General features: G+C 44.8%; 1 protein-coding gene across 5 annotated transcripts in view; it reads left to right on the forward strand.

Moving 5' to 3' along the window:
• The window catches only part of LOC138738599 (1-acyl-sn-glycerol-3-phosphate acyltransferase gamma-like), a 50,837-nt gene that overhangs the window by 15,736 nt on the left and 7,401 nt on the right, over positions 1-27,700 (forward strand). For 2 of the 5 annotated variants that reach the window (XM_069889130.1, XM_069889132.1), the window contains exons 2-6: positions 14,212-14,435; positions 15,516-15,685; positions 17,295-17,456; positions 22,316-22,469; positions 23,573-23,675. In XM_069889130.1, coding sequence (XP_069745231.1) covers positions 14,258-14,435; positions 15,516-15,685; positions 17,295-17,456; positions 22,316-22,469; positions 23,573-23,675 — 767 coding nt within the window. In that variant the 5' untranslated portion in view covers positions 14,212-14,257. Of the gene's footprint in view, positions 1-2,859; positions 3,084-7,719; positions 7,809-14,211; positions 14,436-15,515; positions 15,686-17,294; positions 17,457-22,315; positions 22,470-23,572; positions 23,676-27,700 lie in introns of those variants that run through there. The other 3 variants (XM_069889134.1, XM_069889131.1, XM_069889133.1) reach the window with 3 other exon arrangements.

A 27,700-nucleotide genomic window follows, 5' to 3' on the forward strand; every position in this document is an offset into this window, starting at 1 on the left:
TCTCCTCACTTGAAGAGGATGTACTGACTTTGGAGGTGGTGCAGAGGAGGTTCACCAGGTTGATTCTAGAGATGGGGGTGGTTGGCCTGTGAGGAGAGATTGAATTGTCTGGAACTGTACTTGCTGGAGTTCAGAAGAAAGCCCTTAGAGAAACATATAAAATTATGAAAGGGATAAATAAGATAGAGATAAGTTTTTTTCTGCTGTTAGATGAGCCGAGAACTAGCCTGAAGATCTAAGGTAGTAGATTTAGGATGGAGATGAGGAGAAACTGCTTTCCCAGAAGATGGTGAATCTGTGGAATTTGCTGCCCATTGGAGTAGTGGAGGTGACCTCAGTAAATATATTGGACAAGGTTAGATAGATTTTTACATAGTAGGGGAATTAAGAGATATGCGGGAAAAGATAGGTGGAGATGACCCTGTCATCAGATCAGCCATGATCACATTGAACGGTGGAGCAGGCTCATTGGGCTGAATGGCTGACTTGTTCTTGTGTTCTTCGCATATGCAGGTGTAGTCATCAGGGACACTGGTAGCTTCCCTGATTTCCCACATTCTACAAGTAGAGTGTACCAGTGCCCTAGCTTCCATTCCCACTGCTCAATCTGGCAAAAAGACCTCACCTGCTATTACCTGTACCTTTTTATTGAAGCCTTTTTTTTCCCCCCTCTTTAGGGCTGCTGTCACTTGCTCAGTCTCTGCTCACCGGATCCTCAGGAGGCAAAGCCTCTGATTGTCCTCACTCACACTGGGGCCACACGGACAATGGTTGCTTCATTAGAGCTTCTCTTCCCTTTATTGGCTGCTGGCTCAGCCTCTCTCAGTTATCTTCCTCTGATTGCCAAGTCCCTGAAGTGTATATAAAATCATGAGGGGCAGAGGTTGACAAGGTGACTAGTCATAGGGTTAGAGTTTTAAAATTAGTGGGTGTCGATTGATGATGAGAGGAGAAAGATTTAAAAGGGAAGTGAGGGGCAAGTTTTTCATACAGATGGGGGTGGGTGTGTGGAACGAGCTGCCAGAGGAAGTGGTTGAGGTGGGGACAATTCCAAGACAAATGCATGGATAAGGAAGATAGAACAATGTCAGCTGGACGCATGTGACATTCAATAAGGTCATGACTGATCTTTAAATACAGCATTGCTTCCCTACTCTTAAAACAAAATTTAGGAGAGAAATAGGCCATTCAGCCCATTGAGTCTGCCCTGCCATTTCATCATGAGTTGATCCATTTTCCCACTGCCTGGCCGTCTCCCCATAACCTTTGCCTTAAATGCACCCAGTGACTGGCCTCCACAACCGCCTGTGACAACAAATTCCTCAGAGTCACTGCTCTTTGGGTGAAGAAATTCCTCCGCATCTCTGTTCTAAGCGGACGCCCGTCAAGCCATCTCATTCTCATGGTCAACGTGGGCTGACAGATAGAATAACTTGATGTGGTGGCCAGGAAGTTCCCAGATGCAGCAATGCAATAACTAGCAACAAATCTGGGTTGCTTTGTTGGGAGGGGTGGGAGGTCTTTTTTTTTCCTCTTTGCTTATAGTCATAGTGTTTTCATACTTACCTGGAGCTGGAAAGTGTGGAAACTGCAGACACTTGTGTGTTGGGGAACTCGACTGGAGGCTACAGCTCAAACACAGCTGGAAAAACTCAGCAAGTCAAAAGGTGTACTTTATATAGCAAAATAAAGATGCATAACTGATGAACATAATTCATCTAGGTGAAGGGCTCAAGCCCAAAGCGTAGGTTATGTATTTTTATCTTTGCTACATAAAGTACACCTTTTGACCAAATGAGTTTCTCCAGCTTTGTGTTTTTGTTTCATCCACGGTGCTTGGAGACATATGTGTTTTACTAAAGCTCATTACAAGAAGGATGTGGAAGCTATGGAAGGGATGCGGAGGGGATTTACCAGGATGTTGTCTGGATTGGAGAATGTGTCTTATGTGGCAAGGTTAGCAGAGCTGGGACTTTTCTTTTTGGAGTGAAGGATGAGAGGTACTTAACCGAGGTCTATAAGATTCTGAGAGGCATAGATAAGGTGATCAGCCAGTAACTTTTTCCCAGAGCAGGAATAGTAAAGCCAGAGGACATCTGTACAAAGTGAAGTGAGGGAAGTTTAGGGGAGACATCAGGGGTAATTTTCTTTTATCACAGAGTTGTGGGTGCCTGGAATGTGTTGCCAGGAATGGTGGTGGAGGCTGAAAATTAGGGGTACCTAAGAGATTCTAAGGCAGACATTTGGATGAAAGAAAAATTAGAGGGTTACACAGTAGGAAGGGTTTAGTACTTTTTTTAGGAGGAATATATAGGTCGACACAACATTGAGGGCTGAAGGGCCTGTGCTGTAATGTTCTAAAGCTGATCTGTCAATGGGCTACAATGCTGGGTGATATCTGTGTATGGATTCCTGATGCAAGAACGGCCACAATCTTGAGCTTGTTGCATTGTGACAGCTGAGCCAAGACATGGGGGAAGGAAGGGAGGGAGGGAGTTTATTTGTATTGGGTTGTTCCCTCCTGTACTCAGTGGTGACAGTCTTGTGATAAAGGACCTGCAACTATACGGGGACAGTTGTGTGTGTGTGTACTGAACAGCTGCCAGATCATCCTAATCCTCTGTTTGATGTCAAGCAAAGCTGTGGGTTTTACAATTTAAAAAAATATTATTTATTCATTACTGGCCACGGGTAGGCATTGTTTGATCAGGCTTGGGTTTGTGTCCAATCCCCAATTACCGACAGAGCAGTGGATGTGAGTTGCTTCCTTTTCCTGCAGCAGTCCTGGTGGGTGGGGGTTGTTCCTGGAATTTGAACAAGAGAATGAAGGACTGGAGCTGATAAGTCTGGGTGGCAACCACCAGTTCTTTGCTGCCTCATCAGTCATAGGACAACAGGCACCTGTTGTGAAATTCAAGATCCAGCCTGATCTCTGAGCTCATTTGTACTTTTCTCGTTCAACTCTCCACAACCCACAATTGCCTTCTGTGCTCCAGCGTTTTGATGAGTTCCTGTGCAGTTCATTTCTCTCCATCAGGTAAACTCACCAAATGATTCGAATGATTCCTGCATTCAATCACCAGGTATATCTTTCCTCATGGAGGGAGTGTGGCTCTGATACGAGGAGGAAGGAAAGAGGGTGGGGAGCTGGAGGAAGGGAGACTGGGTATGGGAAAAGAGAGAGACCAGGGGAAAGGAATTATTTGAAATGACTGGGGAAGGTGGTATTAGGCCGTCTGGGTCTCGTGTATTTTAAGCACTGTTGTTGTCCCTACCTCTGCCATCACTTCTGACATCCCCTTCCATATCCCCACCTCAGATCTTCTTGCATTTCTCCCCTCTTACCTTGGACCTGGATCTTCTGGAGCTCGTCTGTTCTACACTGGGTGGGGGGGGGGGGGGGAATACTCCAATCTATGCATGCCCTTATAATCTGATAAACCTCTGAAAGGTCACCCCTCTGCCTCCAGCGTTCCAGTCTATCCAAAAAAAAGTGCTGGAATTGCAGTGCTGCTGTTGATGTGGACCCGGGGAGAGGAGACACAGCACTACTGCGCATGGTCCTACTGCCTGGACCTAATTATGATAGAACCGTCCATAAATTTCCTGTTAAAGGAGCCAACAATGGTTTTTAAAAATCCTTCAAACACTGGTTTGCACTTGAGATGGTGGTGCATGCACTCAGCAGTGTACCATGAAGGGTTGCAGACTCTACAGGAGCTGCAAACCAGCTCAGGGCACCAGAAATAGGGAGAATACCTACCCCTCCCCCCACCAGTTGAGAAGAAGTATAGGAGACGACCCTACAGGATGGTGACCATGGTGGTGGTCCTGTGAGGAGCTCTGTGGCTGGAGGACCCACACAGGCTGCGTGTTGTGGTGACTTGCGGTCGAAGGGCCCTCAGAGGCTGTTGGCAACTTGCAGTCAAAGGACCCTCACAAGCTACGGGCTTCTGGAGACTGGCGCATGAGGATCAGGAATCAGAACCGGGATTCACGAGGGTGCTGAGGACAAGAATTAATTATGTATCTGTACTTCTAAATTTTTAAATTTAAATTTAATTTAAAAATTTTTTGACATACAGCACAGTAACAGGCCAGACAACAGAAGAATTGTATTCCTATTGCAACTTTCTCATCTGTCAGTATCTCCCAAACTGCCTTACAGCCAAAGAGGTACTTCTGAAGAAAAATCACAATGTTGGAGAAACTCAGCAGAAGTTATTTATGTGCTGCTTAACGTCCATGATACATTCTGTCAAATTGGGCGTTATGCAATGTGGATGTTGTGCGAACATCATATAACTGTATATACTTAGCAAAGCTATATGGAATACTGAACTTGCGCTAAATTAAACTGTTTAATCTATTTTCCACTTTAAAGCTTTTATGTAAACAGTTTCTTAGCCTGTATCACACACAATTTAACCAAGAGGATTAGGATCATCTACATCACTCTTCTCAACTTCCTCATAGTGTTCTACTGGAAGAGTTTCAGGTCGAATAACCTCCATAGATGAACCTTCACTCTATGATGCCTGAAGGACCTGGCTGAGGCTCTTCTTGGGGAGGTGGTGGCTTCTTCAGGAACATGTCCAGTGTTGTTTGTCTCGTTTGCTTTTTCTTTTCTTCATAAATTTCTTTATATGGAGCAAACAATCATGAGCCTTCGTCTCTATCAGTGAAAAGTGTTCAGTCTTTGGGTCCATCTCTTCAGCAAGCTGTTAAGGTCTGCAAAGAATTTGGCTAATCCCGTAACAGTGACCCTCTTCCGCACCTGTTTAAATCAATGCTTCTCCTTTGCCTCTTGCTGCTACTATCACTAGCTCTGGTTTTGCTGTGTTTTGGAGCCATGATAGAAAGTACAGTACCTACCTACATAAGCCATTGTATACTAAAGACACAAGTTGCATGAGAAGATGTTGTGTACGTCCGATTACGTCTGCTCCGTCCCATTCTCCGATCGGGATTTCTGAACCATCATAACTTTATGGGACTATGGATGTATTTGGGGTTGGATGTTGCCTGAATGGACGTTAAGTGGTGCATTCCTATACTTCAGAAGCAAAGATACATAACCAACATTTTGGACATGAGCCCTTCATCAAAATGTAGTCAGGTGCCCAAATTTAGATGTCTGCCTACATTTTGCTCATACCTAGAAGGGCTCAAGCCCGAAACATTGTTTATGTATCTGCTATATAAAATATGCTGACCTGCTGATATTCTCCAGCAGTATGTTCTTACTTGAAATATATCATATTGAATTTTATCATGTATCTCACTTTTTTTTAAAAATTTTTTATTTTTCACACCATAAACCACATTAACCATGATACATACTTTTTCCTTTTCAAATATATACAGTGCCATTTTCTCCCTATCTCACATTTTTAATGTATTACTATGTGACAATAAAAGGAACCTTTGAACCAATCTCTCCATCTTACCACAGCCCTCCTTTTACAGTCAATGCGCCTTCTGCATCTCTTCTATACTTTGTGGGAACTGTTCAACAATCAAAAGGATTGGAAGTACCCTATCAAAAGCCTCCACATACTTTCTGCAATGGGGTGACCAGAAAGGCATTCAGTACTCTAAGTGAGGCTTCGCTAAAACTTTGTAGAGCTGCATCACATCTTCTTTACTCCTTGCACTGCCCATTGAAGGCTGGCCTGCCATGCACCCTCTTTACCCCCTCCGCCACTGTCCTCTTACATAGTCATATTCAGGATCTTCAGTGCTGCTATCTGTTCCATTGGCTGTGCATTGATTAGAAGGGGAAAGGCAACGCTGTCTGATGAACTGTCACTTAACATTGAAGGCAGTGCCATTGACTCCTTTGCATTACTGTTTCTAAGCAAGTGATTGGCTGTAGAAATGTGCAAGCTGAGGCTCTTTTGCTGGTCATGTGTGCAGGCGGGCAGGAAGAGAGATTGAAGCTCACCCTGAAGTGAGTGGGTTATGGCTTTTAAATGCAATGAGTTAAAGTGTATATGAATGGCATCAGTCAATGTGTTCAACCAGGAACCTCCATTTATCAGACAGTAAGCTGTTAAAACAGGTGGTCACAGAGTTGGATGTATGTCTGTGTGCCAGCTGTATTCCTACAAAACTGTGAAACTATCCAGAGCATTTTGGCATTGATTTCACGAGGGAGGCCGTCCCTGCAGGTGCCAAACTAAGATGAAGTTCTTGGTTTCAGGAAGAGGCAGAGTCCATGTTGCGCTCCCCTTCAAATATCGAGTTTTACTTTTGTACCTGCATTGCTCAATTATCATTAGCTGCAAAGCTCAGATCTTGAAGTGAAAATTGCTGAAATTTGCAGCTTACAAAAGGAAATCAAGTTACTGAGCGAGGCAGGAACACTGTCTGGTGCTGTGCTGACTGCCTTTGCTCCTCCATATGACAGCAGGTCTGTTGTTTGGGAGTTGTGGCTGTCAGTCGGTGATTCAGCAGTCATATATATATACTTTGCTTCAAGGTGGGGGGGGGGGGGATTTTCCTTACTGTTTTGTGACATTATCTGTATATTTCTCTTTATAAGAGCTCACACTCAAACTGAGTGAAAATAACCAGGCATCAGTGTGAAGCTTTGTGTGTCAGAAAGGTAACCAACCCTCTGAATATCAATGTCCCAACACTTCCTCACACCCTGACCCCGCAAAGATTCTATTCCCTTCTCTCAATTTCTCCATTTCGGCTGCATCTGTTTCCAAGATGCGGTCTTCCAGTCCAGATCTTCTGAAATGTCTGCCTTCTTCCACAAACATGGTTTCCCCATCAACTCAGCCCTCACCTACATCTCCTTCATTTCCCACTCATCTGCCCTGGCCCCCTCTGCCCCCAGATGCATCAAACACAGAATCCTCTTTGTCCTCACCTACCAGCCCACCAGCCTCCACATCCAATACATTGTCCTTTGGAATTTCCGGCACTTACAATAGGATTCCACCACCAGTCACATCTTTCCCTCTCTGCCTTACGTAGGGACAGTCTCCTCATAATTCTCTCGTGCACTCATCCCTTCACCCCCCCCCCCAGCACCTTCCCCCGTGGATGCAGGAGGTGTCACACTCATGCCCATACCTCCTCCCTTCCCACATTCCGGGGCCCCAAACAGGCCTTTCAAGTAAACCTGGAGACAGGCAAAACATAGGTGAGACAATCTGCATCAGCCTTTGGGTTGAGTGACATGGACGGGAGCCAGGAGGCTCTGGCTGGTCTGTGGTACTGTATGTTCAGTGCTGTATTTGAGTGCTGTAATAAGCAGGTACAATTCATTTGCCCCCTTGTGAGGTGGCACAGTTAACATAGTGGTTAGCGCAAAACTGTTATAATACCAGCGATTGGGACCGAGGTTCAAATCCTACGCTGTCTGTAAGGAGTTTATACATTCTAACCCATGTCTGCATGGGTTTTCCCTGGGAGCTCCAGTTACCTCCCACCCTTCAAAATGTACTGGGGGTTGTAGGTCAGTTGGGTGTAATTGGTCCGCATGGGCTCATGGGCCAGAAAGGCCTGTAACTGTGCTGTATGTCTAAATTAAAATTTTTGTTTCTGGCACCCCATTCAGTGAGATCGTGGCTCTGTGACCATGACTCTATCTCTTTATTTGATGTTTATCAATGACCTGAGAGTGGTGAATGCACTGACTCACAGTTGCATTGCGAATCCGTATTTATGCTGAGAGTTTGTTCCAACTGAACTTTGTTCTGGTGTTGCTATCAAATACAGGGCTTAATGCAAGACTTGTCTAGAACAGACTTGCCAGGAGCCTGCACTTTTGTCAGTCCTGGCATCAGGAGGCAAGTTTTCACCCATTTATTTATCACATTTTATGTTTCTTGCAGAGGAATCTTTTCATTACATGCACAGATTATCTCGAATGTTGCAAGTGAACTCTGCTGAACCTCGGGGTAATTGTGAGGGCAGAGGGGCTACAGTGAGGATTCTGTAATTGCAAGTTTGTGAATACATAGTTCCTGTTAACCTTGCTTGTATTTTGGTAAGAACTTCTGGTCTTGAAGAATAACAATATTTCTTGCTCAGGCTTTAGTTGATAACAAATCCTAAATGCTGTGGTTTCTCGTAACTTTTCAACTCAAATTTTTTAAAAAAGTATCACTCATTTCTCCTGAATACCTCTGATCTTTTGGTGATCATTTTATATTTGGGGCTTCAAGTTCTTGTCTCCCTGACACCTACAAATCTATTTCCGTCCAGTCAAACATCTTCATGGTTTTCAGTATTGTGGGTCTATGCCTCTGCATGAGAAGGTGAAGACAGAAATCCTTACCCGAGTTTTTAAAAAAAAGGACCCTGTTTTGTATGTATCTGACCTGAATATGACCTGAGCTGTTGTGGCTAGGAGTTGGGAAATGAGAGCAAACTCATTTTTTTGGCTGGCGTTAAATCAATTGACCTCATCTGGTGTAAGTATTTCCTCTGGTGAACGAGAACATGGTGGGTCAGGTAGCATCTGTGGAAAGCAACATTTTGGGCTGGAACCCTTCATTATCTGATTTACTTTTGTTTGTCTGCAGATCTCTTGCTCCTCTTCATTATGTGTCCTGGAGATTTTCCACTCTTACCTCAATTGGTCTCTTGTTAGTTCTGACTCACTTTGTTTTCATCACAATCCTCACCTTGTCATTGTGTTCTGCGGTTTTCAAAATCGTGCTAAGAAGCCAACATTGCTCGACTAGAATGTGTGGTGCCATGGAAGGTTGTCCAAGGTTCCAACAGGATCTAAATCCAACTGGGGAAGTGGCCAAAGGAACGGCAGGTAGAGATTATCCTAGCCAGGAGCAAGGTGTTACACTTTGGGAAGTTAGTCCACATTGACCGGTAGGGAGATTCGTTGAGCAGAGAGATTTCGGGTACATAGTTCACTGAAAGCAGCAACACAAGTAGACAGGGTGGTGATGAAGGCGTATGGACCACTTGCCTTCATCAGCAGAGGTATTGAAGATAGGAGTTGGGCTGGTCATGTTGCAGCTTTCCAAATCACTGGTCAGTCAGCACCACAGGAAGCACGTGACTGAGGATGAGAGGGTGCAGAGAAGATTCACAAGGATGTTCCCAGGAGTTGGGCTACAAGGACCAAATCAGTTGGGACTGTCAAGTTCATGTTTATTATTATCATACATTTGTAAAGTACAACTGGACAAAACGGTGATCTTCAGTCCTCAGTGTAAAACCAGACACATATATATTGACATAGCGTGCATATTTACAAGCAATTTATAGTATATATATATATATATATATAATATATTGTGACAGATTATGTTGTGTTTTATATTGTATATAGATATGTTTTTGGGAGCTAAATTGTGGCAGGTTTTTTAATGTAGGTCACACTTCAAAACACATCTCATTTAAAATACTGGAGTTCTGTTCAAGCTAAATAAGCCTGCTCTGAGCACCTTTGCCAAAGCTTTGAGGAGTGCCTATAGAGACTTCACTAATGGATTATTGATTTGAAAAGCAACAGATGAAAGAACTCGGAGGATTAGGTCCGGAGCCACAGGCTGTCTGATGCAGTTTACTGTTCTAAGAGGATCATGTGGTTTTGCAAGCAGAGACAGGGGGAAAAAAACAGGTTTTTCTTTGTGTGAGAGAGAGGTAGAGAGAATTGAGTTCAGCAGCAGGAACTGGCAAGCTTGTGGAAAAACCCCATTTGGAAGATGGGTTGTGAGTTCTTAATTCAGCCTGGTCAAAGCCCTTGTGGTCCATACCTGAGGAGAAGACTGGCTGCCTAATGTTTTACTTGTGAAATAAAAGAAACAAAAAGGAACTCTTTGGTGACCTGAAAGAAAAAGGTTATCATCTGGAAAACCCTGATGGGACAAGTTTCTTTGGCAAGACAGTGAAGTGGCTGATTAGAAGGGATCAGTTTGTGTCCAGTGAACAACAAATCTCTCTCTAAAAACTGACAAGAACCTTCCTGAGTAGTAACCATTTATCTTTCAAGTATCAAAGCCTGGTGAAATTCATAAATGTTAAATTCTGTGCACTGTATAAGAATTGCCTGCAACCAGTAGACCTGGAGGAATGAGAAGTGAGATAGGAGTGTGAATCAAAGAACTTTTTTAAACTTACACACACATTACATAGATGTGTGCTTATAATTAGAAGGGGATTAAGTAAGTTAATAGTAATAAGATAAAGTTTGATCCTGTTTTCATATTTAAAAATAATTAAAGCAACTTTTGTTTAAATAACAATTTGTCTTGGTGAATTTCTGTTGCTGCTGGGTTTTGGGGTCCTCTGGGTTTGTAACTAGTTAAATAATAATAGAGTCAAGGAGGGATTTCTATGAGTAGTTCATCAGTCGTTCCACATTCTCGCTGCCCAGGGGAAGAAGCTGGTCCTCACCCTGATGGTGCTGGCTCTGATATTCCTTTACCTCTTCCCCGATGGGAGCAGCTGGAAGATGTGAGCGGGGTGGTAGGACTGTCCTCCCTGGACTGATGGAGGTTAAGAGCTGATACGATGAAGGTGTATAAAGTTGAAAGGCTTGGAGAGCCAATGTCTGTTTGGCAAGTAGGGATAGCTCAGTAGGGGGTGTGAAAAACTGTGATGGCACAAGTTTAAAGTGATGGGGAGGTGGAAAGGTTTCACCCAACAAATTGTTGGTGTCTGGAATGAGTTGGCAAAGGAGGTCATGGAAGCAGGAAAGACTTTGACTTGCCACCTGGACATTATTGAATGGGCAGGGCACTGAGGAATATGGAATCATTGCAGACCTGTGATATGCATGTATTGGCATGGTATAGGTGCAGAGCTGTTTCTCTGCTCATACAAACCCTCAGAGATTCTGCTATTTATTAAAAAATATTTATTTTAGACATGTATATATGTACTGCATTTATATCATTAGTGTGCGTGTTTACATGTTTTTTCACCAAGGACTGGAGAACGCTGTTTCATGGGGTTGTACTTGTATTAGAATGCTGTTTTGTTGGGCTGTACGGCATTAATATTGTCTTCTCCGGTTTCTGCTAACCTACTCACCATTCTCCCTCCTCTTTCCCTCAGCTCTCCACTCCCTTCCCTCTCCATTCACAGAGCCATCCCTCCTCCCCCTGCTTGCTGGTGCTGTGTCCTCCCTCCCTTCTCCTATTACCTCCTACCTTAGGGACTGTGCTCCCCCCACCCTCATCATTTTGTTTGGATACTTGTCAACATTTTTCCAGACCTTGATGAAGGGCTCAACCCCAAAATCTTGGTTATGTATCTTTATCTTTGCTACATAAAGGACACTGACTGACCTACTGAGTTTCTCTAGCACTGTTTCAATCAGAGTGTCTGCAGACTTTCATGTTTTACTTTTGTACTTGTATAATTGAATGGTAATAAAGTTGAACTGACTGGTGAATGGTTTGTCTTGTCCTTATTGAGGCCAGTCTGCCTGTCAGCGTGTAGTTGGACCGTGATGATGCAAAACTTGTAATTCATCAAATGGAGTGTGTTTCACCTCTGAATACCTCCTGGTCAGATCCTTTACACACATCTTAACTAACATCATCATCTTTTCAGAAGAAACAATTGGGGGAAGGTATCACTGTCTCTGGGAACAGACAGACCTTGTAATCCTGGTTCCTTTGTGAAAGCTGTGGTTTTTCATGTTCACAATTGACTGTGCTGCACAAGGACATGAGAAATGGGAGCAGGAGTCGGCCATCTGGCCTGTTGAGCCTGCTCTGCCGTTCCCTAAGATCATGGCTGATCTATCTGTAGGCTCAGCTCTTACCCATCTGTTCCCCAGTTCACAATTTCCCTATTCTTCAAAAATCTAACTGTTTTTGTAAGAATTTTGGTGCATCTGTGCAAAGTGATGTCACAGATGCATATCAATTCTCATACCCTTGATTACAGTTAATGAGGCGGCGTCTCATGCTTCATTGGGCAGAGAATTCCACACATTGCCTACTCCCTGGAGAAGCAGTTCCCCCTCATCTCTATCTTAAATTTATTCCCCTGAATCTTGAGGCGATATAGAGACAGGTACAATAACAACTGAAAGGCAGTCAGTTTGGTACATGGAGAGGGAAAAGTTGAGAAGGCTATAGGCCAAATGCAGGCCAATGAGACGAGCTCAGGTAGGTAACTTGGGCAGCATGGATGAGTGGGGCTGAAGGGCTTGGTTCTGTGCTATAATACTCTGACTGCAGTGATCACCATTTGCACCTGCAGGTTAACTATGTGTTTGCCCGGGTCCTGTTGCCCCAGAGTGCAGTGATCTGCACTCACTCCTCACTTGCCTCTCACTTGTTCCCCATTGCTCATGTCTCTCTCCTGAACCCTCTTCAAGTGGCAGGGAGATAGGTCACTCGAAGAGCTGTGGTGAGCCTGGTTCCTATCCTGTGAAGTTTGTTTCCTTTATGAATTATTGTGTTTTTTTTTCTCAAGTGTGCCAGAATATAGAACTCTACGTCACAGGAACAGGCCCTTTTGGCCCAAGTGTCTGAACTGAACATGATAGCCAAATGAAACTAAAACACTGCTTGCACCTGATGGATATCCACCCACCCCCTTCATGTTTGCGTATCAACCTATAACAGCCATTAGCAATCTTTTTTTTGGCTGTGGCACCCTTTGGACTCTGCTCAAAGTTTATGGGCCCCTTCCCTGTGAAGCAGTCAAGTTTAGTAGGTCTTCCAAACTTTCCTTCTACCACCTTAACAAAATGTATGAATTCAGTTCGTTAAGGCCCCCATTGAGAAAGGCTGATCCAGAATCATCTTAAATGCCACTTTGTATTTGCATCCACCAGCACCCCTGGTAGGCTGTTCCAGGCAGTACAAATCCACCCCCCCACCCCACCTTAATCACGTGTTCTCTGGTAAATGATGCTTTTACTTGGGGGGGAAAGGATTCTGATTGTCCATCCTATCTGTACCTGCCTTGATTTTATAAACTTATGTCTGGTTAATTATACTTCATTAATGTGTTAATTAATGGAAGAATGGTTAGAGCAACACTGTTACAGCACCAGCAAATGGGACCGGGGTTTGAATCCTGTGCTGTCTGTAAGGGGTTTTTTGTGTTCTCCCCGTGTCTGCGTGAATTTTCCCTGGGGGCTCTGGTTTCCTTCCACCATTTGAAACGTTCCGGGGTGTTGGTTAATTGGGTGTAATTTGGGTTACTGTGCTGTATATATGTCAAAATGTCTAATTATATTTGTATACTTTATTTACCTGTGTGAATGCAGCAAATAAAGGCTTTCATTCCATCTGGAGTTTGCATGCATTCAATTCAAAGCAAAAAATTAGACCTGAGAATTGCTAAGTAAGTGGTTGATATCAGGAATGTGATTCAAGGATCTGGGAATACATATACATATTTCCCTGAAAGTGGCATTACAGATGGATAGGGTTGTAAAGAGAGCTTTTGGCATATTGGCCTTCATAAATAAAACTATTGAGTATGGGAATTGGGATGTTATGGTAAAGTTGTTTAAGATATTGGTGAGACCAAATTTGGAGTATTGTGTACAGTTTTGCCAACTAACTACAGGAAAGTTATCAATAAGATTGAACAAGTACAGAGAAGATTTACTAGGATGTTGCCTGGACTTCAGGAAATTAGTTACGGGAAAGGTTAAACAGGTTAGGACTTTATTCCCTGGAGTGTAGAAGAATGAGGGGAGATTTGATAGAGGTATTTAAAATTATGAGGGGGAGAGACAGAGTAAATGTAGGTAGGCTTTTTCCACTGAGGGTAGGTGAAATACAAACCAAAGATAAAGGTGAAAAGGGAAAGGTTTGGGGGAACATGAAGGGGAACTTCTTCACACAGAGAAGGTGGTTGTGTAGAATGAGCTGCCAGCTGAAATGGTGAATGTGGGCTCAAATTTAACATTTAAGAAGAATTTGGGCAGGTACATGGATGGAAGAGATATGGAGGGCTATGGACTGGGTGCAGGTACCAGGCTAAAAAAAAGTGGCTTGGCATAGACTAGAAGGGCCAAAGTAACCAGTTTATGTGCTGTAGACTTCTATGGTTCTAATAGGACATTTACATTGCATTGGAAAGGATATTTGAACAGGAAATGTTTTGGGACTCAACAGAAAGCAGGAGAGTGTGACAAACTGGGTTCCTGCTTCAAAGGGCAGGCACAAAGCACTGAATGGCCTCCCAATGGAGAGTTGAGCAATTGTGTTGTGGGGACAGAATTGGTGATTTGTCCTCTTGTTCCAGGTCGGTTATCCTGAGCGAGGGGCCTTGTAAACGCTTCTGATCGGCCATGAGTGTGATTGCCTACCTGAAGACTCACTTCATTGTTCACCTTTTACTGGGGTTTGTTTTTGTGGTCAGTGGCTTCTGCATCAACTTCATCCAGCTCTGCACTGTCCCCATCTGGCTATTCAGCAAGCGGCTCTACCGGCATCTGAACTGCCGCCTCGCCTACTCTCTGTGGAGTCGTGAGTATACGTCGCTGCATCTGCTTGTGGGTTGAACAGCTGCTGAGATGTGATTTTGATTGGGAAGGTCTGGGAGGTCTCCAGCTCTTTGTCTCAATCTCACTGTTGTATTGTTGCCTTTGATACCACCACAACTCTCTGTTATGGATGTGCACTGTACAGAACACAGGAGACTGCAGAGGCTCTAATCTGGAGTAAATCACCGTCGAATGGAGAAACTCAGCAGGCTGAGCAGCATCAGATAGATTGGATGAGTATCTCCCACTGACTTTGATTGACCTGCTGAGTTCCTCTGGCAGCTTGTGTTTTCCGCACTCCATGGAGATTTGCTTTCGTCCTAATCCAGAGGTCCTCGATCTTTTACTAACCACAGAGCACCTATGGAATCCTATGCCATAGGTGCTCTGTGGTTAGTAAGGGATTACTTAAGATGGTAAGTCGGTGAAGAAAAAAATAAGATTGAGAGCCAGTGTCCTAATTCATCTTGGACTGACTATAAGAGGTGCTTCAGGCATTATCTGCAAATGGCGAATCTATCTGCAGACAAAAGGCAATTTTGTGTAATGTGACACTGTTTTGATTATATAACAATACATCGAATCTTGACCTGTCCTGAATCTGCATGGAATCTGTGAGGAGGGGAATGCCTTCCAAAGTGGGCAGAATGAATAAAGGCCAAATGGTGCTGGAAATCTGAAATAAAAACCAAGACTGTTAGAGAGAGCCAGCAGGTCAGGCAGCGCCTGCAGAGAGAGAAAAACAGTCAGTGACTCATTTTAATGAGCTCTCATCATATCTCTCTCTCTCTGACAATGCCACCTCACCTGCTGAGTGTGACCTGTTTTATTTGCCGACTTTTTCAAAAGCTGATGACCTTGATGAGCGAGCCCCTGCTGCAAGATCCCCACACTTTCCCCAGTTTAAGTGGTGATGCTTCGCTTCTTAAGCTTTGGGTGGGAAAAGGATTCCTGTTAGCAATTCATTCCTTGGGCTGGCTTGGTTCGGAGTAATTGGAAGATCTGTCCCTGCTGCAGCACACTTGTTAACCTCCCCTTCTCCGCTTTGTGTCTCTGTCTTTAGAGCTGGTCCTGCTGCTAGAATGGTGGTCCGGCACGGAGTGCACGCTTTTCACGGACCAGGCCACCGTGGACAGATTTGGCAAGGAGCATGTCATTGTCATCTTAAATCACAATTATGAGATAGACTTCCTATGTGGTTGGACCATGTGTGAGAGATACGGCATTCTGGGGGTCAGTAACCATTTGCCTCTGTGTCCTCAGTTTCAACTTGCAAAGCCTGCTGGATAATGATGCCTCTTCCTGCTGCAGGAATGATTCCTGCTCACCCTGACCTCTTGCCCACTGCGGCGTGTGCGCTTTCTTTTCGCTTGTGCATGATCGTGTCATTGTCACAGAAACAAGCCCGTTGTCCACACAGGCAAGTGTGAGGCATTGCACTTTGGTTGGTTAATCCAGGGCAGGAACCAGTAGAGGCTGTCTCATTGGATAGATTTTTGAATGGGAGGGGAATGAATCATTGAATAGATTTTTGAATGGGAGGGGAATGAAGGATTCTGGGGAACAGGCGGGCAAGTGGAGCTGAGTCCACAGGCAGATCAGCCACAATCGCATTCAATTGGTGAAGCGGGCTTGATGGGCCAGATGACTGACTCCTGCTCTGATTTCTTCTGTTCTTGTGCATGATTCACACAGCAAACAGTTGGGTCCTTGGGAACTTTGCAGAACCGAGAGTCTTGAGGGTACAAGGACATCATTCTGTGAAAGTAGCAACACAGGTAGATGGTGGTGAAGGCGTTTGATGCCAGTCAGGGCACCAAGGGCATGAGTGGGGAGGTGTTACAGTTGTGCAAAATGTTGGTGAGATCACACTCGGAGTATTATGCACAGTTTTGGTCACCAGCTGGAAGGAGTGCAGAACATTTGCAAGACTGGCTGGCCTGAATTATAAAGAGAGGCTTGGACTTTTCTCCCTGGAGTACAGGAGGCTGAGGGGGAACCTTCTGGAGGTTTCTAAAATCAGGAGGGGCATCGATCAGGCGAGGGAAATCTAAAACAAGAGAGCAGAGATTTAAGGGAAAAGAGAAATATTTAAAAGGAATCGGAGCGACACTTTCTTTACACAGAGGGTGGTGGGTATGTGGAATGAGCTGCCAGAGGAAGGGGTAGAGGCAGGAGGGGGTGTGGAATTCTAATTTTCAAAAGATAGACACATGCAGGAAAGGTTGAGGATATTGTCCAAAAACAGGCATCTAGTTTGGTTAGCATGGACTTGCTGCGCTGAAGGGTCTGTTTCTGTGCTGTAGAACTCTATAACCTATCTTCTCATCGTATATTCCTGCACTGGGTGTGTGACCTTCTGTGCCTTGTCGAGATACTTAAATGTGGTGAGTCTGCCTCCATCACCCCCCTCAAGCAATGTGATAAACTTCTTATCCTTTCTGAACCTCTTCCGCCTTACTCTAAACCTCTTGCCTCCGTCACAGGAAAAGGTTCTACAACAATCTACCTTAATCAATGTCCCTTATGCGTCTTTGGTATTCAGGGTTTTGGGTTGGGCTCTCAGCGGTGGGTTTTCAGGACTTTCAGCAGAATCTTGACATGCAGGTCAATGTAACTGAGTACATAGAGCAATAACTAATGCTGGGTTGATGCCAGGCTTTGTACACTGCCCACGTTTAGTGAACACGTTGATTGCACTTGCTGAGGTTGAGTGTTGGAGGTTGGCCTGGTGATATTGATGGGCTTTGGAGGGTTGGTGGGAGGGCTGGAGAATAAGGGGTGTGATCGATTCAAGCTGATCAGGTGCATGTACTTCATTTTTTTTAATTCCTGAGCTTAGAGTTCCAAAGTCCTGGCAAAGCAGGAGCTGCTCTACGTCCCTCTGATTGGCTGGACGTGGTATTTCCTGGAGATTGTTTTCTGTAAGCGCCGTTGGGACGAGGACAGAGACACTGTGACGAGGGGGCTGCTGGCTCTACGGGACTACCCAGAGTTCATGTGGGTGAGTATTGGCAAGTGGAGCAGGGAGTGATTGGGATGGACCACAGTCTTGGGGGCTTTCTTTTTTTAAAAATTTTGTCAAACAGCACAGTAACAGGCTCTTTCAGCCCACGTGTCTGTGCTGCCCAATTGCACCCAATTAACCTCCACCTCTGGTATGTTTTTGAAGGATGGGAGGAAACCAGAGCCCTCTGGAAAAATGCGCAGAAATTGGGAGAACTTACAAGCTCCTTACAGACAGCGCAGGATTCGTACCCCAGTCCCGATGGCTGGCACTGTAAAAGCAATGCACTAACTATCATGCCATTTGTCGAAGAAGCTCCCAAAAAAAACAATGGGAAGGGGGTTGTATTTAGATACAAGAAGGAGAAACATTTCTTTGCCTTTTACGATCATGTTAGCTCATGAAGGATCTGTGGAGATTGACTCCCTCTGTCCTCCGGATCTCTCATACCCTGCTGCTAATTTGTCTATTCACTCAGCTCATCACTGTACACCTCTGGATTAACAGAAAAGATATAATGAGATTGAAAGAGTGCAGAGGAGATTTACTCAGATGTTACTAGGACTTAAAGAACTGACTTACGGGGAAAGGTTAAACAGGTTAGAACTCTATGCCCTGGAGCTGAGGCAAATGAAGGGAGAATTGATAGAGGTAAACAAAGTTGTTCAGGATTTACTTTATTGTCACATAATCATACAATACAAGGGCCAAGTGGTCAGGGCTATTGGTGTCCCCATACCAGACTGTGATGCAGCCGGTCAGCACACTTTCCACCACACATCTGGAGAAATTTGCCAGGATTTCTTATGTCATACCAAACCTCCACAAACTCCTGAGGAAGTAGAGGCGCTGATGTGCTTTCTTCACAATGCCATTTGTGTGTTGGGACCAGGAAAGATCCTCCAAGATAGTGACATTCAAGAACTTATATTTCTCTGATCTCCCAATGATCTCTGGTTTTCCCTTCCTGAAGTCAACACTCAGCTCCTTGGATTTGGTGGCATTGAGTGCAAGGTTGTTATTGGTGCACCATTCAGCCAAGCTTTCATTCTCCATCCTGTATGCTGACTCATCGACTCTTTATTTTCAATCCACTACCGTGGTATTGTCGGCGAATTTGTAGATTATGTTATCGTACTGATCCACACGGTCTTCAGTGTTCAACGAGTAGAGCAGAGGGCTAAGAGAACAGCCCTGTGATGCTCCGGTATTGATGGAGATTGTAGAGGGGATGTTCTTACCAATCCTCACTGACTGTGGTCTGTAGGTGAGGGAATCAAGGATCCAAATACCCAGTGGAATATTGAGTCCTAGGCCTAGGAGTTGGGCACTGTACTTAGGTCGAAGGGCTTGTTGCTGTTCTGCAGTCTCTACACCTTCTCCAGTCAAGCCACAATGTTTCAGTGACATATAGTAAACCAGAACACACTTTAACCTAAAGATCCATAATCTCCTTCCCCTCGTGTTCAAGAATTCATCTAAAAAAGAGAAACATCACTCTGCTTTACAAGATCATATCAGCTCATGAAGGATCTATGGACGTAGACTCCCTCAGTTCTCCACATTACTTGTCTTCTTCTTTGGCTTGGCTTCGCAGACGAAGATTTATGGAGGGGGTAAAAAGTCCACGTCAGCTGCAGGCTCGTTTGTGGCTGACAAGTCCGATGCGGGACAGGCAGACACGATTGCAGCGGTTGCAAGGGAAAATTGGTTGGTTGGGGTTGGGTGTTGGGTTTTTCCTCCTTTGCCTTTTGTCAGTGAGGTGGGCTCTGCGGTCTTCTTCAAAGGAGGTTGCTGCCCGCCAAACTGTGAGGCGCCAAGATGCACGGTTTGAGGCGTTATCAGCCCACTGGCGGTGGTCAATGTGGCAGGCACCAAGAGATTTCTTTAGGCAGTCCTTGTACCTTTTCTTTGGTGCACCTCTGTCACGGTGGCCAGTGGAGAGCTCGCCATATAATACGATCTTGGGAAGGCGATGGTCCTCCATTCTGGAGACGTGACCTGTCCAGAGAAGAAACAAGCCTTCCGTCGCGCATGCAGCCATCTTCAGCGCAAACTCCGGGAGATCCAAAATGAGTGGTGGACTAGCCTCGCCAAACGAACACAGCTCAGCGCGGACATTGGCGACTTCAGGGGTTTCTACGAGGCTCTAAAGGCTGTGTACGGCCCCTCACCCCAAGTCCAAAGCCCGCTGCGCAGCTCAGACGGCAAAGTCCTCCTCAGCGACAAGATCTCCATCCTCAACCAATGGTCAGAACACTTCCAATCTCTTTTCAGTGCCAACCGCTCAGTCCAAGATTCCACCCTGCTCCAGCTCCCTCAACAGCCCCTAAGGCTAGAGCTGGATGAGGTTCCCACCCTGGATGAGACATATAAGGCAATCGAACAACTGAAAAGTGGCAAAGCAGCAGGTATGGATGGAATCCCCCCAGAAGTCTGGAAGGCTGGCGGCAAAACTCTGCATGCCAAACTGCATGAGTTTTTCAAGCTTTGTTGGGACCAAGGTAAACTGCCTCAGGATCTTCGTGATGCCACCATCATCACCCTGTACAAAAACAAAGGCGAGAAATCAGACTGCTCAAACTACAGGGGAATCACGTTGCTCTCCATTGCAGGCAAAATCTTCGCTAGGATTCTACTAAATAGAATAATACCTAGTGTCGCCGAGAATATTCTCCCAGAATCACAGTGCGGCTTTCGCGCAAACAGAGGAACCACTGACATGGTCTTTGCCCTCAGACAGCTCCAAGAAAAGTGCAGAGAACAAAACAAAGGACTCTACATCACCTTTGTTGACCTCACCAAAGCCTTCGACACCGTGAGCAGGAAAGGGCTTTGGCAAATACTAGAGCGCATCGGATGTCCCCCAAAGTTCCTCAACATGATTATCCAACTGCACGAAAACCAACAAGGTCGGGTCAGATACAGCAATGAGCTCTCTGAACCCTTCTCCATTAACAATGGCGTGAAGCAAGGCTGTGTTCTGGCACCAACCCTCTTTTCACATTACTTGTACCCTGCTGCTAATTGTCTATTCACTCAGTTCGCTGGACGCAACATTTAACACCTCTGGATTAACAGGAAAGATATTAATGAGATTGAACGAGTACAGAGGAGATTTACTCAGATGTTGCTGGGACTTAAAGAACTGAGTGACAGGGAAAGGTTAAACAGGAGAGGACTCTATTCCCTGGAGCCTTGGAAAATGAGGGGAGATTTGATGGAGGTATACAAATTATTTAAGATTCACTTTATTGTCATGTAATAGTACAAAACATTTAATATTATACAAAATTGCCTTCTGTCTGCTGTAATGCAATCAGAGACACTGAGTGTCACTTGGCACCCCTCACAATGAGAAAGAGAAGTGAAAGAGGGTCCCTTCAGAGACCCTGAATGCCAATGCATTCACCTCCAGCACTCCCACAGCCTCTGGAGGCGCACAGGCTCCTGTTCAATCCATTAGCAACCTGAGCTCCAGATCCAAGCCTCCAACGCAATTAGGAAGCCTTAGCGCTCAAGGCCCTTTGGGAGCCCTCCTTCCCCTCAACGACCTCTTGAATCCCAGAAAAGTTTTGGGGAACATTGGGGGAACTTCTTTACTCAGAGAACGGTGAGATTGTGGAATGAGCTTCCAGCTGAAGTGGTGAACGTGGGCTCAGTTTTAATATTAAAGAAAATTTTGGACAGGTTCATGGGTGGGCAGGCTATGGACTAGAAGCCATGTTTCTGTGCTGTTATTTTCTCTGGTTCAGCTCATCCCTTTCCTACCCCCCACCTGACCATCTGCATCATGCTGTAGTCCAAAGCTTCACTTGGACTCAGCCACACAGTCAATTCTTGCTTAATAATTTTTACTGAGAGCCAAGGATCAAACAGGGACCTCTGAGGAGCTCAAGTTGTCCAAGCATTTTGATCAAAAATCACCCTTTGGCTGTTAGATTCTGCTTCCTGCTGCCAAGCTGATTTAATTTCGATTTCAGAGTTATTGTCAGAATATGTACATAACATCACATATAACCGTGCGACTCTTTTTTCCTGTGGCCAAGCAGATTTACCACTTATTGGTAGTGCAAAAAAACTACACAATGTGCACATGTAAACAAATAAAGATCTGTAAACAAACTGTGCAATACCGAGAATTTTAAAAAATCAATTCAGTGCAAAAAGTAAGAGTCTTTAAATTAGTCCCTGATTTGAGTTTGTTGTTGAGGGACGTAGCACAGGAAACTGACCCTTTGGTATGCCACGTCCATACTGACCATTGGCCCCTCGACATCAACCCCATTTGCCCACATTTAGACCTAACTCTCGCCAATCTGAGTGTCTCTCTAAATGTCTCTCAAGTTTGATGACTACATTATTCCTCTGCTCTGGCAGAGAGTTCCAGATATCAAGCACAATGTATATATTAAAAAAGAAACTTGCCTCTCAGATCCCCTGTAAAACTTCTCCCTTCATCTTGTTTTGATCGCCCGACCATCACAGAATGACCTGTGCATTTCCTTTCATGCCTCTCCATCTCGTGGACTTCTCTCAGGTCATTCTCCGCTTTTTTCACCACCGGCGCAAGTCCAGACCATCCAGTCCTTTCTTGGAACTGAAGTCCTCCAAAACGGGTGAATCTTCTCTGCACTCTCTCCACCCCAACCACATCCTCTGGTCAGTGACCTAGCAATTCACCAAGTGTAGTCTCATCAGGGTTTTGTCGGGTGAACCCACAGCCTTGATTTTGAGCAGTCTGCCATATGGACTATATTTCAAACACACCACTCCCGTTGCCACTCTGGAGCTGGTGTCTAAGCTCTGGGCATGCAGAGAGCAGGCCTTTTACCCCTGTCCCTTTTCCATTTCAGTTCTTGCTGTACTGTGAAGGCACACGGTTTACGGAGAAGAAGCACCGGATCAGCATGGAGGTGGCTGCATCCAAGGGCTTGCCGAAGCTGAAACATCACCTGTTACCAAGGACCAAAGGCTTTACCACCACAGTGGAGTATCTCAGGGGGACAGGTGAGCTAAAGTTGGCGCACCACAGGCACTTGTTTCTCTCATAGCTAAGCCTCTACCCACTCCCCAGCCTTCTATCTCACACCAGCTTCCTGTCTCTTATGCAGAGGGGACTCTTTAAACCCTTTGCATCTTTGGCTGGGTCTTTAGTGAGCGTGTTGAGAAGCTGTGGCTTGGAGACACTCCCTGGGGAAGGCCACGTGTGACATCCCTTCAGAGTGAGAATGCTCCTTCTACCCCTATCTTTGCGGAGGGAACTATTACCTCAGGAAGCAGTCAAATGCACGCTCCAATTTAAAGACAATTAAACCTGTGTCTCTAGTAAAAACACAAAAATGCTGGAGAAATCTGGTGAAATTTATGTATACCGACCGTATATACTCATATAATCGTTGATACCGTGTAATAGTCGACCCCCCTTTTTTATGCCCCATCTGAGCTCCTGATGCCCTGACTGCGAACCCTCGCTCTGCCATCCTCCCATCCGAGCTCCCAAAATCCCAACCACAGATCTTCGACCCGGCTCCCTGCCCATCTGAGCTCTTGACACCCCGAATATTAACTCACCACCCGGTCCCAACTGAGTTCCCAATGCCTTGTATAACGCGGGTATTTACCACGGTCAATATTACCCATGTAAAAGTCGACCCTACCCCAACCCCCCCCCCAATATTTGACCTGAAAAATCAGACCAAAATTTTTGACGATTACACAAGAATATATGTTATCTTCACCTCCTATGGTCTCTGCAAGACTTGCTGAGTTCTTCCAGCATTTTTGTTTTTACTCCCATCCCAGCATCTGTAGACATTCGCGTTTCAAACCCTTGTCTGTTGGGGGATGCTTCCCTAGGCTTGCGGTCACCACTGCCTTTGACAAGTGGCTGCTCATGTCATTGGAAGTCTCTGGGGTTTGCTCTTCATCTGCCTTCTCCAGAACTGGAAGCCACCACCACCCCCCCCCCCCCCCCCCACCCCCTGCCCGAGTTTACACAGAATTTTCCGTCACTGTTGGCCATCATTTGCTCTGACCTTTGGCTTTGGCTCCCGGTGATCGCTGCAGTGTACTTGATCGCACCCTTGTCATGCCCCTGCTTTATGTTTCAGTTACCGCTGTTTATGATGTGACATTGAACTTTCGAGACCAGGAGAACCCGACGCTACTTGGAATTCTGCACGGCAAACAGTACCACGCAGACATGTGTGTCAGGTGAGTGGCAGATGTCACCTCATAATGCAGACACCTTTCATCGTACCCCTCCAGCTTGCTGAGACTGCGTATAGCGATTACTGATGAACAGCATGCTTTTCCACTGCATCCTGTGATCTAAAAGGTTCTGCTCAAAAGGTCTGTCAATTAAAACTTTCCAAGAGCTGAAGAATGCTGGATGGTATTAAATGTCCAGAGAGTGGCTAAGGACTGGGGAATAGACAAGTGGAAAACTGAGCATCCTGTGACCAACCATCCATTCCCACAGAGGTGTGTCTGTCCTCAGCTTCATCTGTGTTCCTCATAAACTTGAGGAACAATGCACCATATTTTTCATGGATCCCCTGAAGCCCAGTGGCCAGAACATCTTTTTTTTTTCTCTTCTTTTCCTACCCTTGTTCTTTTCTATTTCTTCCCCCACTTCCAGTGTTTTCTACCTCTACTTATTTTTCCACCTCTGCTCTGTGCTGGAGCCTCCATGTCGATGCAATTACGACACTCTGCTTTGCTAGGAGTTTGAGGAGATATGGTATGTCATCAAAGACTCTTGCAAATTACTGCAGGTGTACTGTGGAGAGCATTCTAACTGGTTGCATCACTGTCTGGTATGGAGGGGCCAATGCAGAGGACAGGAAAAAACTTCAGAGAGTTGTGAACTTGGCCAGCACCATCACAGACATCAGTCTCCACTTCATCGAGGACATCAACAAAAGAAAGCAGCCTCTATCCTCAAGGACCATCACCACCCAGGCCATGCCCTCTTCACACTGCTAGGATCAGGAAGCAGATACAGGAGCCTGAAGATGAACACCCAGCGGCACAAGGACGGCTTCTTCCCCTCTGCCATCAAATTTCTGAATGGACAATGAACCACAGACACAACTTCACTTTTTCTCTTATTTATTTTTAAATGTAATTTTATAGCAAAATTTGCACTGTGACTGCTGCCACAAAACAATGAATTTTGTGTCCTGTTCATGACAATAAATTCAGATTCTGTCCAATACCCTCCCCAGATTCCTTCCCCTTTCATGCACAAAACATCACCCTCTTACTTCTTTAGTCTGGATGAAGGTTCCTGACTCAGAACATTGACCAACCCTGCCCACGGATGCTGCCCGGCCTGCTAAGTCCCTCTAGCAGCTCGTCAATTGCTGCAGTTTTCTCTTTGGAAAATGGATGAGCTTGCTTTGGCAGACAATATGAAGAAAAATTGCAAGGGTTTCTTCAGGTATATTAAGAGCAAAAGGATAGTAAGGTACAAAATACGTAGCTTTGGAAGATCAGAATGATCAGCTTTGTATGGAGTCAAAAGAGATGGGGGAGATCTTAAATGGTTTTTTAAAAATCAGATTTCATTTAGGAAACTGGGACAGTCGAGGGAAGGAAGAAAAACAAGCAGTGAGGTCATGGAATTTATACAGATTAAAGAGGAGGAAGTGCTTGCTGTCTTAAAGCAAATTAAAGTGGTTAATCCTAGGGCCTGACAAGATATTCCCTTGGACCTTGAGGGAGGAAAGTGTAGAAATTGCAGGGGCTCTGGCAGAAATATTTAAAGTGTCCTTGGTTATAGATGTGGTGCCAGAGGATTGAAGGTAACTCAAGTTGTTCCGTTGTTTTAGAAAAGGTTCTAAAAGTAACTCTGGAAATTATAGGCTAGTCAATCAATTGTCAGTAGTAGGTAACTTATTGGAAGGTGTTCTAATAGATTGGATGTACAATTATTTGGATAGCCAGAATCTGATTACGGATACTCAACATGGCTTTGTGCATCATAGATAATATTTGGGTTTTTTGGGCAGGTTACCAGGAAAGTTGACGAAATAAAGGTTGTGGATGTTGTCCACATGGACAAGGTCCTGCATGGGAGGTGAGTCAGGAAGGTTCAGACACTAGGTATTCATGGTAAAATCGTGAACTAGATTTGATAATGTCAAGAGGGGAGAAGCTGGAAAGTAGTGGTGGATGATTACTTCTCAGACTGGAGGCCTGTGACTAGTGGTATGCCTCAGGGATCGGGACTACAATCTTTGTTGTTTGTCTATCAATGATCTGGATGATAATGTGGTAAATTAGATCAGAAAGTTTGCAGGTGACACTAAGATTGGAGGCGTTGTGGACAATGAAGAAGATTTTCAAAGCTTGCAGGGGAATCTGGACCAGCTGGAAAAATGTGCTAAAAAGTGGCAGGTGGAATTTAATGCCAACAAGTGTGAGGTGTTGCATTTTGAAAGAACAAACCAAGAAAGGACATGCATGGTAAATGGTAGGGCGCTGAGGAGTGCAGTAGAACAGAGGGGTGTGGGAATACAAATACGTAATTGTCTGATAATGCTGTCACAGGTGGATAGGGTTGTAAAGAGAGTTTTTGGCATATTGACCTTCATACATCAAAGTATTGAGTATAGGAATTGGTATGCTATGGTAAAGTTGTATAAGACATTGGTGAGGCCAAATTTGAAGTATTGTGTGCAGTTTTGGTCACTCAACTATAGGAAAGATATCAATAAGATAGAAAGAATGAAGAGAATTACTAGGATGTTGCCTGGACTTAGGAACTGAGTTAGAAGGAAAGGTGAAACAGGTTAAGACATCATTCCCTGGAGCATAGAAAAATAATGGGAGATTTGATAGGTATTTAATATTCTGAGGGGAAAAGACAAAGTAAATGTAGATAGGCTTTTTCCACTGAGGTACAAACCAGAGGACATGAGGTAAGGGTGAACGAGGTAACGTTTAGGGGGAATATAAGGGGGAACTTCCTCAGACAGAATGGTGGGGGTGTGGAACAAGCTGCCAGCTGAAGTGGCGAATGCAGGCTCAATTTTAACATTTAAGAAGAATTTGGAAAAGTATGGAGGGCGATGGATTGGGTGCAGGTCAGTGGGACTAGGCAAAAAAATGATTTGGCACAGACTAGAAGGACTGGAGAGGCCTGTTTCTGTGCTGTAATGTATGGATTCATGGCTAGCATAGTGCAATGGATCAAAGGGAACTGGTCAATCAGAAGGCGTCGTGCAGGGCAGATAGTGTCTCCTCTCTGATGCAGAATTCCAGCTCGAAACAGTGATTGCTCAAACTCTAGCACAGATGCTGCTCGGCCTGCTGAGTTCCTCCAGCACAGATTTTGGCTTCAAATTTTCCAGTCCCTGCCATGTCCCATGTAGCTCCTTGCTTTGAACTTGCGTGCTGCAGTGTGATTTTCTTTGGAAGACCTAGTCTCCTTTTGATGTCAGGACACACCTGAATTTTTCCTCTCCACCTTCAACACTAAGTTCGTTTATTTGTCAAACAATTACACGAGTAAAACCCAATGATCCACGGTGAAGAACAGGACAGAGATGGTACACATTATATATGTACATATATTAAAATAAATATTCTTAATAAATAGTAGAAGCTGTTCCTTGGCCAAGTGGGGTGCTTGATTTGATAATCCTGTATCTTGAAAGATACTGTGCAGGGTGCAAGGAGTCCTCACAGATTTTGTGCATCCTCTTCATGCAACGATCCTGGTAGATCATGTCGATGGCGGAGAGGAAGCCCCCAGTGATCCTCACTTCTGCTCTTATGGTCCTGTGGATTGACCTCTGATCTAATACTCAACACCAACCGTACCACACTGTGATGCAGCCAGCCAGAACACTCTTGATAGACCTCCTGTAGAAAGTTGACCAGAGGAAGCTGCAGAAAATGTCCTTGGATATTTTCTCCACCATAACCCACTCTTGCAGTGAATTGGTAACTGTTGTAATGAGTGTATGAATGTGATCAGATTTATTGTCAGAGTACATACATGACATCACATACAATCCTGAAATTATTTTTCCTGCAGTTTGTTTGCCACATTATTACCTCGTTCAGTGGGAAGAGTTCTTCTGAGAGCTCATTGTCTCTAACATTCACACAGCCATGTAAAGATCATGATTTACAGAGTGTGGGATTACAATGAAAAGAAAGATCAATTTGCACCAAGCAAGGGCAGCGTGAGAGCACTGTTGTTGCGTTCATTCAGGAGCCTGATG

Source organism: Narcine bancroftii, chromosome 7 (assembly GCF_036971445.1).
Source record: "Narcine bancroftii isolate sNarBan1 chromosome 7, sNarBan1.hap1, whole genome shotgun sequence".
Lineage (NCBI taxonomy): Eukaryota > Metazoa > Chordata > Chondrichthyes > Torpediniformes > Narcinidae > Narcine > Narcine bancroftii.